The sequence below is a fragment of the Agelaius tricolor genome, unplaced genomic scaffold (assembly GCF_023055355.1).
Source record: "Agelaius tricolor isolate 1412-34295 unplaced genomic scaffold, bAgeTri1.0.p SCAF_31, whole genome shotgun sequence".
NCBI lineage: Eukaryota > Metazoa > Chordata > Aves > Passeriformes > Icteridae > Agelaius > Agelaius tricolor.
Window position 1 is genome coordinate 1920575 of NW_027269291.1, and position 13990 is coordinate 1934564.

The 13990-nt window shown below is 49.4% G+C and overlaps 1 protein-coding gene across 2 annotated transcripts; it reads left to right on the forward strand.

The window, feature by feature from the left end:
• The first annotated feature begins 494 nt into the window (after nucleotides 1-494).
• ETV4 (ETS variant transcription factor 4) lies at nucleotides 495-13923 on the forward strand. Of its 2 annotated transcripts, none has more exons than XM_071451122.1 (12): nucleotides 495-872; nucleotides 956-1052; nucleotides 1161-1208; nucleotides 2943-2996; nucleotides 3470-3584; nucleotides 4409-4555; nucleotides 6001-6215; nucleotides 8561-8635; nucleotides 8718-8786; nucleotides 9161-9333; nucleotides 10295-10396; nucleotides 12185-13923. In XM_071451122.1, the coding sequence occupies exons 1-12, from the start codon at nucleotides 828-830 to the stop codon at nucleotides 12392-12394; spliced, it is 1350 nt and encodes a 449-aa protein (XP_071307223.1). In that variant the 5' UTR covers nucleotides 495-827; the 3' UTR covers nucleotides 12395-13923. The 2 variants fall into 2 exon arrangements, with proteins under 2 accessions (XP_071307223.1, XP_071307224.1); XM_071451123.1 differs by having other exon boundaries at nucleotides 9164-9333.
• The last annotated feature ends 67 nt before the right edge of the window (nucleotides 13924-13990 follow it).

The window sequence follows — 13990 nt, forward strand, 5'->3', positions numbered from 1 at the left end:
GAAATGACCTCAAAGAGTGTTTGAAAATGACCTCAGAGAGGGTTTGGAAATGACCTCAGAGAGGGTTTGGAAATGACCTCGAAGAAGGTTTGGAAATGACCTCAGAAGGTTTGGAAATGACCTCAGAGGGTTTGGAAATGACCTCAGAGAGGGTTTGAAAATGACCTCGAAGAACGTTTGGAAATGACCTCAGAAGGTTTGGAAATGACCTCAGAGAGGTTTTAAAAACGAGCGCGGTTCGCTGAGGAGGGGCAGGGCTGTGCCACACTGGGTGGGACACACGGACACGGCGGGGCCCGCCTGGAGCCGCTCATGAATGAACTCCGGCAGAATTCTATTTTTTTATGAATGGGCGCTCCGCCGTGAATGAACAGCGCGGCCCTGCCATGCGATTGGCCCGCCAGGGTGGGAGCCACGCCCACTGCTCAATGGTTGACGGCCGAGGCGAGCGGTGATTGGCGGGCGTGCCCCGACTCGGGGCTTCATTCACAAATTCGATCAAACAAAGGAGTGGGCGAGCCGGGGCCGTGAGCGAGGCCAATGGGGGGGAACCGGCCCCGGGCCCACGGCGGCCTCGGAGCGGCCACGGGGCGGCTCCGCCGGGCGCTCCGCGTGGGCCGGGCCCGCCGGTGCTGAGCGACGGCTCCGGACCGGACCCGACCCGAGCGGGGCTTCTGTCCCGGGGCTCGTCCCGGCCGGGCTCGGTCCCGCCTCGCATCCGAAGTTTCGGTGACGCGGTCGCCGCCTCTCCCGGGTCGCGGTCCCGCCGCTGCTGCGGATCCCGGCCCGGTTCCCCGCCCCCGGTACCCCCCAGATGCCCCAGGAGGATGAAGGGGTACCTGGACCAGCAGGTGCCGTTCACCTTCCCGCAGGTGAGTGGCGGCTCCGCCGGGGGGGCTCCGGGCCGGCCCCGCTCCGCCCGGGGCTCCGCTCTGAGCCGCTCCTCCCTCAGCAGCAGCCCCCGGGCCCGGCGCTGCCCGCGGGCCGAGCCGTGCTGGGCGCTGCCAGGACTCCCGGGGAAGCGGCGCTGCCGCCGGAGCAGGACTCGGAAGGTGAGGGGGACCCGGGGGTGGCCGGGCAGGAACCGGGAGCGGGGTCAGATCCTGCTCCGCTCCGCGGCCGGAGCGTCCCGCAATCAGCAGCGGCTCCTCTCCCCGCAGAGCTCTTCCAGGACCTGCGGCAGCTCCAGGAGACCTGGCTGACTGAAGGTAGGCTCCTTCCCTTCTTCTTAAACTTCTGGAATGCTCTGCTCGGGGAGGTGGTGGAGTCACCATCCCTGGATGCGTTTAAAGCAAGCCTGGATGTGCCAGGGTTTGGTTGAGGTGTCAGGGAATGGGTTGGACTCGATGGTCTTGAAGGTTTCTTCCAACCTTGTGATTCTGTGATTTCCCCCAGCTCTGCTGGGTGCCATCCCTGGGTGTGTTTAACAAAGCCTGGATGTGGCTCTGGGTGCCAGGGTTTATTGAGGTGTTGGGGCTGGGTTGGACTCGATGATCTTGGAGGTCTCTTCCAGCCTGGTCATTCTGTTCTGTTCTTTGTGCTCACACCATTCCCACGAGGTCATTTCCTCTGCAGGGCTCAGCAGTGACACCAGGACAAGAGGACACAGCCTCCAGCTGTGCCAGGGGGAGTTTAGGCTGGGCATGAGGAAAAAATCCTTCACAGAAAGAGGGAATGGGCACTGGAATGTGCTGCCAGGGAGGTGGGCACTGCCCTGAGGTGTTTAAACAAGGCTGGGTTGGCTCTGGGTGCCAGGGTTGAGTTGAGGTGTCAGGGAACGGGGAACTCGATGATCTTGAAGGTCTCTTCCAACCTTGTGATTCGTGATTCTCCCGGCTCTGCTCGGTTTTGAGTTGGTTTTGGGGTTTGTCCCGCTCCTGACTCCAAACAAAAGTGTTTTTTTCCAGACTTGCCAGCCCCTGGCTTGTGGAAATGAGGATTCTGAATGGCACCATTGTGCCGGGCATTTGCTCATGAATGGAGCTTGGCTGCTGGCCCGCTTCCCTGGGTACAATTTTCGCTCCAGGCTGTTTGTAACTGCTTCGATTTTATGCTAATTTGTCACTTAGATTTGTAGGTTGCCAGAACGTTGATATTTTCTTAAGCTACAAAGTAGTCTTTTAATTTGGGGAACAAAATGCTTCTATTCTTTCTCGTTTTCTTCTTTTTCTAATTTTTTAATGTAATACTTTGTGGGGACCTTCCTGGAATTTACATACTTTTCAGTTTAGTGTCTTAATTGTTTTGAACTTCAAGGAAAACTTCGAATGCCAGGAAGTCACATTAATTCCAAGTGAAACTAGTTCTAAACGTGGTGATTTTGCTCTAATTCCAGTACTAGAGATGATCCATTTTCTAGAAAATTCAAAACACATCCTCGAGTGCAGTCTTTTGATAGACAGGAGTACTTATTGTATCTAGGTATTTAAAAATCTTTAACAATAATGATGTAAAAATATGCAAGGCATTTTGAGCAGGGTTACTGCCTGAGGTTTATTTTTGGCCGACTGAGATTTGGCTGACTGGGCTTCCATCCTTTATGTCCCTTAATTTTGACTGCATCACCTGTGTTTTAGAGCAGAGGGAGTGCAATCTGTTCTCCACTCTGCAATAACAAAAACTGTAACTTTTGTTAGCAGCAGCAGCAGTGACAGACTTTATGAAATAACAACAAGCTGCTGCCAGCTCTCCCTTCCCTGCAGTAAAAGGGATGTAAAAGTAATTGCTAGAAGTTAGAAAAGATGGGTAAGGTTTCTCCCAGGACTCACATGTATTCATTAATCCCAAAGGGAGACTCTCCTTAGGCACTAAAATCACCCCAGCAGAAAGCTCAGATCTTTCCTGCAGAGATTTATTTCTGCCTTAGTGTTAATTATGCTGAATAAAGTGCCAAAACTGACTCCTCCCTGCCTCTTTTTCTCCCTCCCTCTCTCTCCTGACAGCTCAGGTTCCAGACAATGATGAGCAATTTGTGCCTGATTTCCATTCAGAAAACTGTAAGTACCATGGGAATGCCCTCACCTCTTGGGGGAAAGGCAAATCCAAATTTTGGTGCCTTTCCCCCCTGCTCCAGGCAGTTTCTCCCACATAAACTGAAATTAAACACTTTTACTGGCTGCTCTTGTTTCCCTCCTTTCTCAGAGCTTGGTCTCTGAGCCATAAATTTAATTTCTTTCTCTTTTTGACCTAGAGCTGAGGAGAGGGATGGTCCCAGTTTCACTCTGAGTGGATCAGGGGGAGTCAGGTGTAATGTGAGATCCTGTTCCAGCTATTGGGGGCTGGAAAGAATTGGCTGCTGCCAACACATCCAACTTCTTGACAGTCCCGTGGAGTTCAGGGCACTGAACTGTTGGCACAGCAAAGATCAGCAAAGGAATCGCAGGATTTCCTGCATTTGGAAATGCCTGACAATCATGGCTCCCCACAAAGAAGAAAAGAGTCAGTTTGATCTTTCCTTTCTCTCCTGCAGTAGCTTTTCACAGCCCTCCTGCTAAGATCAAGAAGGAGCCCCAGAGCCCCTCGGAGCTGCCCTGCAGCCACGAGCAGCCGCTCCAGCACAACAGCAAGCAGTGCCTTTATGCCAGGTATGGCTCCCACAGGGAGGGGCAGCAGCTGCTCTGAAATCCAGGGCTCTGAAACTTGTGTCTGGGTTTGGAAAGCCAGGTGTGTGCTAAGGAAGGCAGGAGCCTCCCCTGAAATGGAAAATGTAACCCCCCTCCCTCTGAATTGTTATAGTTTTGAAATTAAAAGGTTCTCAGGCAAAGATATGGGAGCAGGAATTACATTTCTTTATTAGGGAAGGAAATAAAAATGATATAAACAGTTCAGTAGAACAAAACAACACTGCCAGAGTCAGAACCCAGCCTGGCACCCTGTGGGTCAGGGTGTTGGCACAGTCCCATTGGAATTGTGGCTCAGCCCTCCTGCAGTGCCAGGGCTGGTTCTGCTGGAGCAGGGATCCTGGAGAAAGGTGCAGTCTCTGCCTCTGGAGATCCAGGGGAAGAGGCAGCTGCTGCTCCTCTGGGGAATCCAGTGCAAAGGCTGTTCTGCTGTCCCAGGATCTCAGATTGTACCCAGGTAGGAATGCTTGGCTCCTCCCCTGGGCGGAGCATCTCCCCATGGGATGATGGAACTGGATCAGCCATGCAGGGACCCTCACTGGCCATGAACTGGAGATAATTAACAATTAATGGCTCATTAACAGCAGAGATCTCCCTGGAGTGAGGATTGGTTTGTGGGAGAGATAAAGAAAACTGCCCAAAGAACAGCAGAGGAGTGCCCCAGCTCTGAGAGATGGTGATAGAGCCCAGCCCCAGCCCCACCTTGCAGCCTGGGACAGATGTTCCAGGTGCTGCCACAACTCCTTCCTGAGATCTGAGATGCTGCAATTTCTGTTGGGCTCTTCCAGTGCCTATGACCAGCCCAGACAGTGCCCCAGCCCTGGAGTCCTGATCCAGCCAGCACTGCAGCAGCTCCCCAGGCACGACAGGAGCTTCCCCTGCCCTGCAGGGCCCCCCAGCTCCACCTCCAGCTGTGGCTTCCTCAGGGAGAGCAGGTGAGGCACCTCAGAGCTGGGCAGGGGACACCACTGGCAAGGATTGTCCTCCTTGGTGGTGGCAGGGGGAAGGTGGGAGTGCTCTGTTTGCAGCCCCCTGTGGCACCCAGCTCTGCTGCCTGGGGCGTGAAATCCACACCCTTGACCCTGCCAGGTCCTGCAGTGAGGGGCTGTGGGGCAGCTGCCCTTGGAAACGTCCTCCCCTGGGATGTCACCCGTCCTTGTGCCAGCCACCGTGAGCCCTGCAGCTCCAGCAATGGGCTGAGGAGGCTTCTGCCCCTCACCAGCCCCGTGCCAGGGTTGAAACCGGGGGGGCAGAAAGCAAAAACCAGGGCTGAAACCAGGGGGCCCAAAAAGCAAAAATCAGGTCTGAAACCAGGGGGGCCAGAAAGCAAAAACCAGGGCTGAAACCAGGGGGGCCAGAAAACAAAAACCAGGGCTGAAACCAGGGGGGGCAGAAAACAAAAACCAGGGGGGCCAGAAAACAAAAACCAGGGCTGAAACCAGAGTGTTCTTGTCACCATTAGGTTGGACATGACAAACACACACATGATCAGAGCCCAAGAAGAAAAAAGTTTTTATTCTGCATGTTCTGCAGCTTATATACTTTCAATAGAGTGTGATTTTAAGTCATTAATTACATTAAGTCATACATTACATTATAAGACATTAATTACTAATTACATTAATTAATTACATATAATAACTTATTATATTCTTTGGTGCAAAGCAATTAGTGTCAATAGAATTGACAAAAGTTTTACAGAAATTTAATAAGGTACATATACACATTTACTTATGCACATAGTGTAGCTTACAAAAATTTTCTATATAGATATAATAGGTATATATATATAATATATAGGTATATATATATTATATATATAATATATATACCTACATATTATATATATACCTATATATAATATATATAATATATATATAATATATATAATATACCTATATATATATAAAATATATATATTATATATAATATATAGGTATATATATAGGTATATATAATATATATATAATATATATACCTACATATTATATATATAGGTATATATTTTATATATATAACATATATATATAAATAGTTATTATATATATCTTTATAGATATATATCTAAAAGACATATTATTAATAATATAGATATATTATATTGTTATATTATTATAGTAATGATATATTAGTAATATCAATATATATTTATGTCTTTTTATGTATCTTTTTTAATCTGTTTCCATGCTGACAGCCTTGTTTTCTTCCTTGCTATGGATCCACTCGAAAATCCTCAATTTTTATTTTTTCTATTAACTCAGCTTTGCTTGCAGGCCAGCTCCCAAGCCCCTGCACAGATTCTCCACGGGGGAATCCCCCATTGCTTCTGGGGCTGCAGATTCTCAAGGAAGCAGCAGCCTCACACCTTCTCCCTTCTCAGCTCTGCCTATCAGCCACCTCTGGAGCTGTGCCATCCCTTCCCACCCACCCAGGAGGACCCCACTGCCTACCAGTGCCTCCAGTTCCCCCAGCAGGGCTTCAAGCAGGAGCAGCAGGAGCCGCAGTGCGAGGCAGCAGAGCAGGCAGGCAGCAGGCAGCAGCTCCCAGCAGCTGTGCTGGTCAAGCAGGAGCAGGGGGATTACCTGTACGAGCCAGGTGAGGCAGAACTGACCCTTCCTGAGGGCATGGACTGGGAGCACTGCGGGGTGGGACGGTGGGGATGGGTGCAGATGAGAGATCACTGGAGCCAGGTGGTGGAATTTGGGGTTTATTGCAAAGGGTCCACAGCTCAGAGCAGGCCTGAGAAGGGAGAGGGGGAAAGAGGATGAGAGGGTCAGAGGGTGGGAGTGAGGTTCCTGTTACAATACCATCAATCTTCTTCTGTGTTGAATATTCTAATTCTCACTCACCAATCTAGTACAAGATACAAATCCTATAGCATTTACACACAGCCTATAAGAATCATTCCATTACCATACTGTGTTACATTTTAAACCCTACAAACTCCTCTTTGGGCCCCTTCTGCCAAGCTGGCAGGGTCTGCTCTGCCCCTTGGGCCTGTCTGCAAGCAGAGGGTGTTGTTCCATCAAAAAAAGATCACCTTCAATCTGGCCACACCACTGTTTTCCAGGGATCTCAAACCTTGCTTTCATTTCAATCTCACCTATAGTTTCCATATTCTCAAAATCTTTTGCCAGGCAATCCTATTGATAAGGCTTTCCTGTTCCATCTTCCCCAGCAATGGAGCAGCTCCTTGGGGAGTACCCAGCTGGGTGAGCTGCTGCTCCCTGAGCCTGGAGCAGCCCTGCCTCACTGGCAGCACTGTGTGCTCCCTGGGCAGCTGCAGCTAAAACAGTTCTGATGTTCACTGCATCCAAAACAAGGCTGGGACACTCACCTTGCTCTGAGAAAGAATTCCTGGTACAGAGCTGAAAGCCTGAGCAAGGTAGGAGGGGATGATAAATCCACTCAAAGCAGATAAAAGCATCCCCACCCCAAGGGAGTAAGGAGTCAGTGAGGAGACACTCAAAGTTCATTGTGATCCCACTCACACTATCAGGAATGAAGAAAAGGCTGTTTCCAGTTTCACAGGAAATTTTTGTTTTCAGGGGTATTTGTGAGCTTAGAAAGTAAGTGAGGTCAGTTTTGAAGAAATGATGCTGAAAACAACAGGAAACAGCAGCAGAAAGGAAGGAACCAAATATGTTGGAGCTTGGAAAGAAAATCTGTCCTGGGTCCTGCAGCAGAAGCCCCTCTGAGCACAGAGGAAAGGGCTCTGGGTGGGCTCAGCTCAGTGCCAGGATGCTGCTGGGTGCTTCCCATGGAAACAAGGCTCAGAGAACAGAGATTTCAGGGGATGACAAGAGAAAAGGTTCAGTGATGCCCAAAACAGCTCTCTAGAGGCCAGCTCTCTCCTCCAGGTGATCCTCTTCTTTCTCCACAAGGGATAAATCTTATTTTTCTGGCAGATCTGTCCAAGGACTCACAACCCTGAGATCACAATACCCTCTCCAGAGGGAAGGATCCTTCTGGTTTCCTGGTGTTTTAATGGACAGCTTGAATGGTTTCCTTTAGCAGAAATAAACAGAAAAATCAAAAGCTCCTATGAGGGAATCACTGTGGTGATATTGGTATTACAATTTCACTGGGTCTGTTCAGAAAATGTGCAAGCCCAGAGGATGGGAATGTGCTTTTTGTGAGAGTTTATGGCTGTAATAAGACCCAGGCTGTCAGCTCAGAGTTCTCTTCCCTCAGCATCAGCAAAACATCTGCTGGCAGCCATGGCCAGACACAGGTGTGAGAGGGAAATGGAACAGAAACCTTTGCAGAGCTCCCAGTCTCAGCTTCTGTTTCAGCTGTGCACTGTAGATAAATTTGATTCAGAAAACACAAATTGCACAGTGCACAGCCAGCACTTTACACTACACACAGAACCAGGAAAAGACTTCCTGCTTGTTTTTAACAAAGGCTGATTTTTCTCTTACATTTTCTAAGCTGATTGTGAGAATGCCCCCTCATGATGTGAAGAAGCCAGGGAGGCTCGAGACATCTGAAATGTCCTTTGTGAGACTCTGTAAGAACATTCAGATGCTGCTGCTCTCCATTGACATCACCACAGTACCCCTGGGAAAGTGTAATGCCTTCTTAAAGCAGCAGCAAAGTGTGTAATCATCTTAAACTACGAGGAGAGAGAGGTTCAAATTTATTTTGAACGTTGATTTATGCATGATTTTGTGTAAAAGCGATGTGGAGGTGATGGGCTGGATATTCTGGCTCCTCTGAGGTGGCACCTCTGAAGGATGGTGGCACCTCTGAAGGATGGTGCCACCAAATCTTTCTGCTCTGATTCGTGATGGGAAGGGCAATGCACGTGAGGCTGCAGTTACCAGTCTGACACTCACCCTTCAGGAGGGCTCCAAGAGGACCTTGCCCAGACAGCTGCACTCCCCTGTCCACCTGTGCTTTTTGAACAAATTGTTAATTTATTAATTGTTTTGTAGACGCTCCTGACTGCCCTTCCATGTACCTGAACGCTGAGAGTTACCCAAGGCACTCGTGTACAGAAGATCCATCAGGTGAGAGATGCAGGCTCTGGCTTTTCTCCCTGCAGCTCCTCCCCTGCCTGGCTGTGACTGCTGCTGTTGCTTTCTCTTGCAGGCTGCAGCTATGACAAGCAGATGAGGTCCTTTGCTGATGATGTCTGCGTTGTCCCAGAGAAATTTGAAGGTTGGAGAAGGAAAGTCTTGGGGTTTTGGTGTAGGATAGGGTTACCCATCACCTCAGCCAGCCCCTTGGCCAGTACCTACATAGCTCATTACCCTGCTTCTTGCAGGTGTGTTTGTACCCAGCTTTTTTGGTATTTTGCTCATTTTTTTGAGCGTTCTTAGCAGCAACCAGGCCTTCTAGCATAAGCAGCTTCATTGTGACTTATATCAGAATTGCTTGTGAATTTGCCACTGTTGTAAGTGAACTGAAACATTCCAGGTAAACATTTTGAAACTGCGAAATGTGCTGCTTTTTTTTTTCTTTTTTTCTTCTTTTTTTTTTCCCAGTTGTTTTAGCACTGCTCTCCTTAGAGATGTCATGTTTGTCCTTGTCAGCAGGAGACATCAAGCAGGAAGGTGGAGGGTACAGGGAAGGCCCCCCCTACCAGAGACGGGGCTCGCTGCAGCTCTGGCAGTTCCTCGTGGCTCTCCTGGACAACCCCACCAATTCCCACTTCATTGCCTGGACTGGCAGAGGAATGGAGTTCAAGCTCATTGAGCCAGAGGAGGTGAAACCATTGGGGCTCTCTACAGGCCCAGGGGAATCACTCTTTGTTTCTGGGGCTGTAAATTCTCAAGTGGCTTTTCCTCTGCCCTGGCAGTGGCACCTGCCAGACCTTGCAGCAAGTCAAGGTTTTTAGAAGAGGTCAAAACACTTGAGTGGCACCAATATCAGGTTTAAGAAAGGCTGCTTTTGTGTGGGTTCAAAACCCCAGCTATGCAGCATGTCAAATTACCCACAGCCTTCATTTCCCTGGATATTCATTCCCAAGCCTGCAGTGACCTGTGCTGCCTTGTCATGCTCCACACTTGAGGCTGACATTGAGGTTTGGACTTTGGAGCCCTACTGATTGCAGAAATTTTCATAATATATGTCCTAGTCTATCTTCATTTCAAAATTACTTCCACTGAAGTGCAATTTCAAATGCTGCCATGTTCCAAAAAAAATCCAGTGCTGCTTGACAGTGTCTGGGAGAAGTGTCCATAATACCTGTCCATCTCTTTTTCCAGTTAGAGCTGCATTTAGCACTGGATTAATGCAGTGCTAAATTTGCTACAAATCAAAATTTATGGGCTCTTTCAGTGCAGATGAGTTGACATTGGCTTACAACAGACTTCTGAGTCTCGTGGATAAAGCTGAAAATTGTGTAGGAGTAGAAAGGCACAGGTCCCTTCCAGTGTGGTCCCTCATGCTTGGTCTCCTGATAAACATGGAACCTTGAAAATGAAGTGTAACATAGGAAAAAGCAGCCCTAGAAGAGGCCTCCTGGAGGAAAAGATCTCCTGGAGGGAGGATTGGTTGTGGAAGAGATAAAGAAAACTGCCCACTGAACAACAGAGAACTGCCCCACCTCTGACAGCTGGTGATAGAATAAATCTGTTTATTTCGATTTAATAAATCTTTCAGCTAAACCCTGCAAGCTGAGGCTGCTGTGCTCACAGGCACTGCCTCCTTGGTGCTGTTTGCAGGTGGCCAGGCTCTGGGGGATCCAGAAGAACCGTCCAGCCATGAACTACGACAAGCTGAGCCGGTCCCTGCGCTACTACTACGAGAAAGGCATCATGCAGAAGGTCAGTTGGAAAAGCAGGAAAAAACTCTTTGTACTTTGTGTGATGCTTCTGTTGCTTGAGACAAGAAGCCCTAGACAGAATGTCCTTGAACCAGCTGTGGGAAATAGGAAAGGTAAGATTTTTAGAGTGCTGGGCAAGGAGGCCTTGGAAAGAACAGAAAATTCAGAGCTAGCTGCAGCTGCAAAGTCAGAAAATAGAAAAAGTTGCTATGGTGTAAGCAAGCAAGGACATGAAACAATAGCCTGGGTTTTAGGCTAGGCTGAGGTTGACCTTAAGATTGCAGGAAAATAAGATTAGCAAGATAGTAGAAGGTTTTATGATTAATAATGGTGTATTGTGGATTGTTAATAGAGAGCACTGTGTGAAGCAGGTGTACATGTGCTTTTAGTGATTGGCTAGGATTGTCTGTGAGCTTTAGCAATATGCTCTTGGCTAGAAATGTTTTCAAGTGCTCTCTAACAAAGAAATCCTTGGCTGCTGCAGGCAGGATGTGAGCTTTGCCATCCTCCTGCAGTCTCAGCCATGTACGAAGGCTGATGGTGCAATAAAGCTCCAGGAATGTTCTCCAGCAGTCCCTCCTGATTGTGAAAACAAGAAAACAAGCTCCAAACACACACAAAGCCAGGCATCCCAGCCTTGCTCTCCTTTCTTTGCTGTAGCTCAGTGGAGAATCTGTGAAGGAGCTGAATGTAGGCAAAGCTTGAGAAATAAAACAAAGGGGGAATTAGGGTTTCTTTCTTTTTTTGGTATATATCTGCAGTCAGGAGAGTTGGAATTTATGCAGCTTCAAGGGGGTACAATCAGTCCTTCCTCTGGTGAGGAAAAGGCTGCCTGGAACTTGGTCCTGTGTGGTAGGGATGGTGTGTGGCACACGCAGGGCCCTGGGGAAATAATTGGGAGTGTGATGGTCTGGGAGCAGGGGCTGCGGTTCAGGGGCTGCTGCTGCTGCTGCTGCCTGGACAGAGAGTGGCAGCTGGCAGCCCCCAGGTCCCAGGATTACCACATTTTCTCCAGGTCTTATGAGCTCTCAGAGAAATACATCACACCTGAGATAGCCCAGCTGCCTCAAATGACATAAAATCAGCACGATGGCTCCTGAGGTAGTGTTAGAAACAGAAATGTTTTAATAACAGGCAAAATAACAAAACTCTCTACAGAGAAAACCCAAGCTAAGGGCAAGAGGCTCTTGCTCCTGGTAAAAAATACCCACAAAAGCAATTAGATCCTTTGTTCTCTTCTTTTTCTAGTGAATTGCTTAGGCAGGACCTTTTGGCCTCTGTCCAATCCTTAGGTCTGAGGTGAAGTCCCCAAGGTCCTATTTGGGGACAAAGACACCTGTGAGGTGTCTTCTTACCAAATTGAGGAGAGAAACTTTTTCCTTTTGGAAAAAGGATTTTCCTTTTGAAGGAGACAAAGGACAATTAGGTCACTCCATCAAGAGGGGACACAATTCCTACACAGGAGCTGCTCCAGGGGAGGTCAGAGCAGCACGAGGACAGCAGGGAAACCTTCCCCAAACTCCTATGGCTGCTTGAATGCCATGAGCCTGAGCTCGCTGGCTTTCTCAGGTGCATTGTGGAGGGAGAGGAGAAAAGGGAGTGGGACAGGGACAAAGCAGGTGAAAGATAAATTCAGGTGAAAGATAATTTCTGCCTTCTAGGCAGTCTTTGGTCCAAGGAGAAAGGTACAGCTCTGACACACCTCAGGGCAGGCAGATGTTTGTGCAAAGCTTCCCTGGTGCTGCCCCTGGGCCTGCAGGGCTCACCTGGCCTCCTCTCCTCCCTGCAGGTGGCTGGGGAGCGTTATGTGTACAAGTTTGTGTGTGAGCCTGAGGCTCTGTTCTCCATGGCCTTCCCCGAGCAGCCGCGGCTGAAGGCGGAGCTGGAGCTCAGCGAGGAGGACACGGTGCCCCTGTCGCACCTGGGGGACAGCGGCTCCTACCTGCCAGAGCTGGGCAGCTTCCCTGCACAGCTCTACAGCAAAGGCTGCACCTACTAGCACTGCTGGGAGCACTGTGAGCAGGGAGGGATGGCTGGGGGCCAGCCCTGAACTCTGCAGCCCTGCTGTGCTCAGCAATCACCTGGCAGCACACAGGGCTCTCGTGTGCTTGTGACAAAAACTCCTGCTGGGTGAGGGTGGGGCAGGTTCTCAGCTGTGCAGAGATCTCGGGTGATTGGTGCCTCCAGAGGTATCAAACCTGTCACAATCCCCTCGTTGCAGAGGGAGGGGATGCTGTCCCACCAGGGCTTTTTTCGTTCAGAAAAATGAGAGAAATTATGAGAATGTTCCCCATGCTGCTGCTGACTCTGTTCCTCCTGTACACGTCCAGACCCTCTGCTTCCAGAGGAACTCACTCTGAAAGGCCACTTAAGCCTTCCCAGGATGGCTGCAGGACAATGGTCCCAGAGCTTGTGCCTTCCTTGAGGAATACTCATTAATTATCTTGTACCTGCATGCTCCCTGCCCATGCCAGCAGTTTCTGGTATTCAGGCCCTCTGAGCAGGGCAGGTGGAGGCCTTGGCCAGGCTCCTGCAGTCCATGGCCCAAAGGCATTTAGGGGAACCCCAGAGGAGCTGGACTGCCCTGCTCTGGGGCACAGCTCAAAGCCTGTTCAGGATTGTGGGAAGCAGCAAAGCCTGAGGCACAGCTCAGTGTAGGGGTGTGGCTTTTCCAAACTGAAAAAGTTCCCCAACAAACATTCTCAGGATATTTGAAGAGCTGCCAGGCTCTGGAGTGTGCCCAGCCTGAGCTCGGCTAGAGAATTGGCTGAGGCAAGAAAAGAACCTGGTGGAGGTGTGATTAAAAAATGCTGTACAAGGTAACCTGAACCATACATAGATCTTAATATAGAATTCAGAGTTAAACTCCACAGATATTTGCATGTTTGAGGGGAATTGAGATGTGTTGAAAAGGCAGCTCTCTCTGCAGTCCAGTGCAGCACATGCAACTTAACTAAACTGGCAGGTTTTCCACAACAGTAAATGTTCATAATAGGTACCACATCTTGATTAAGAGGTGCTTAATTTTTTAATTAGCAGCTCCACCATGTTCCCAGTAAGACAAGGAGCAGTACAGTGTACCCATACAGAAAAAATCTCTTTCCACTGCTTCAGACTGAGGTTTCATTTCAGCTGCTGAACACAGAGCATTGCCAATCCTGCCAGCATGGTAGCCTGTAGAAAAAATTCTGTATATTGCCTGAAAGCCTGATTTCCCCTGCTGGCTGTCCCCTGCATGGCTCATGCCAACCCTCCCAGCCTCAGCCCTGAGTGCAAGAGCCATGGAAGGCAGCACTCCCTGCCTGAGGAGAGGCACCCAGAGCTGCCTGCTCTGCTGCTGCTGCCTTTGGTGCTCTGACAGTTCCTGACCCTCCTGCCTGGCCCTGGCCCTCCCTGGGCAGCTCCTGTGCTGTCCCAGCAGTGAGGCTGAAGGGGAACCTTTCCTTTGGTATAAGCTGCCTTTACTATTTATGAGTGTACAAATATTATCATGAATAAACTGCTCTGTCTCTGGCCAGTGCAACCTCACTGAGTGCTCCTCCTTTGCCTTCTGAGCTTGCTTTGCTCCTGCCCTTGGGCCCAGCTCACAGCTTTG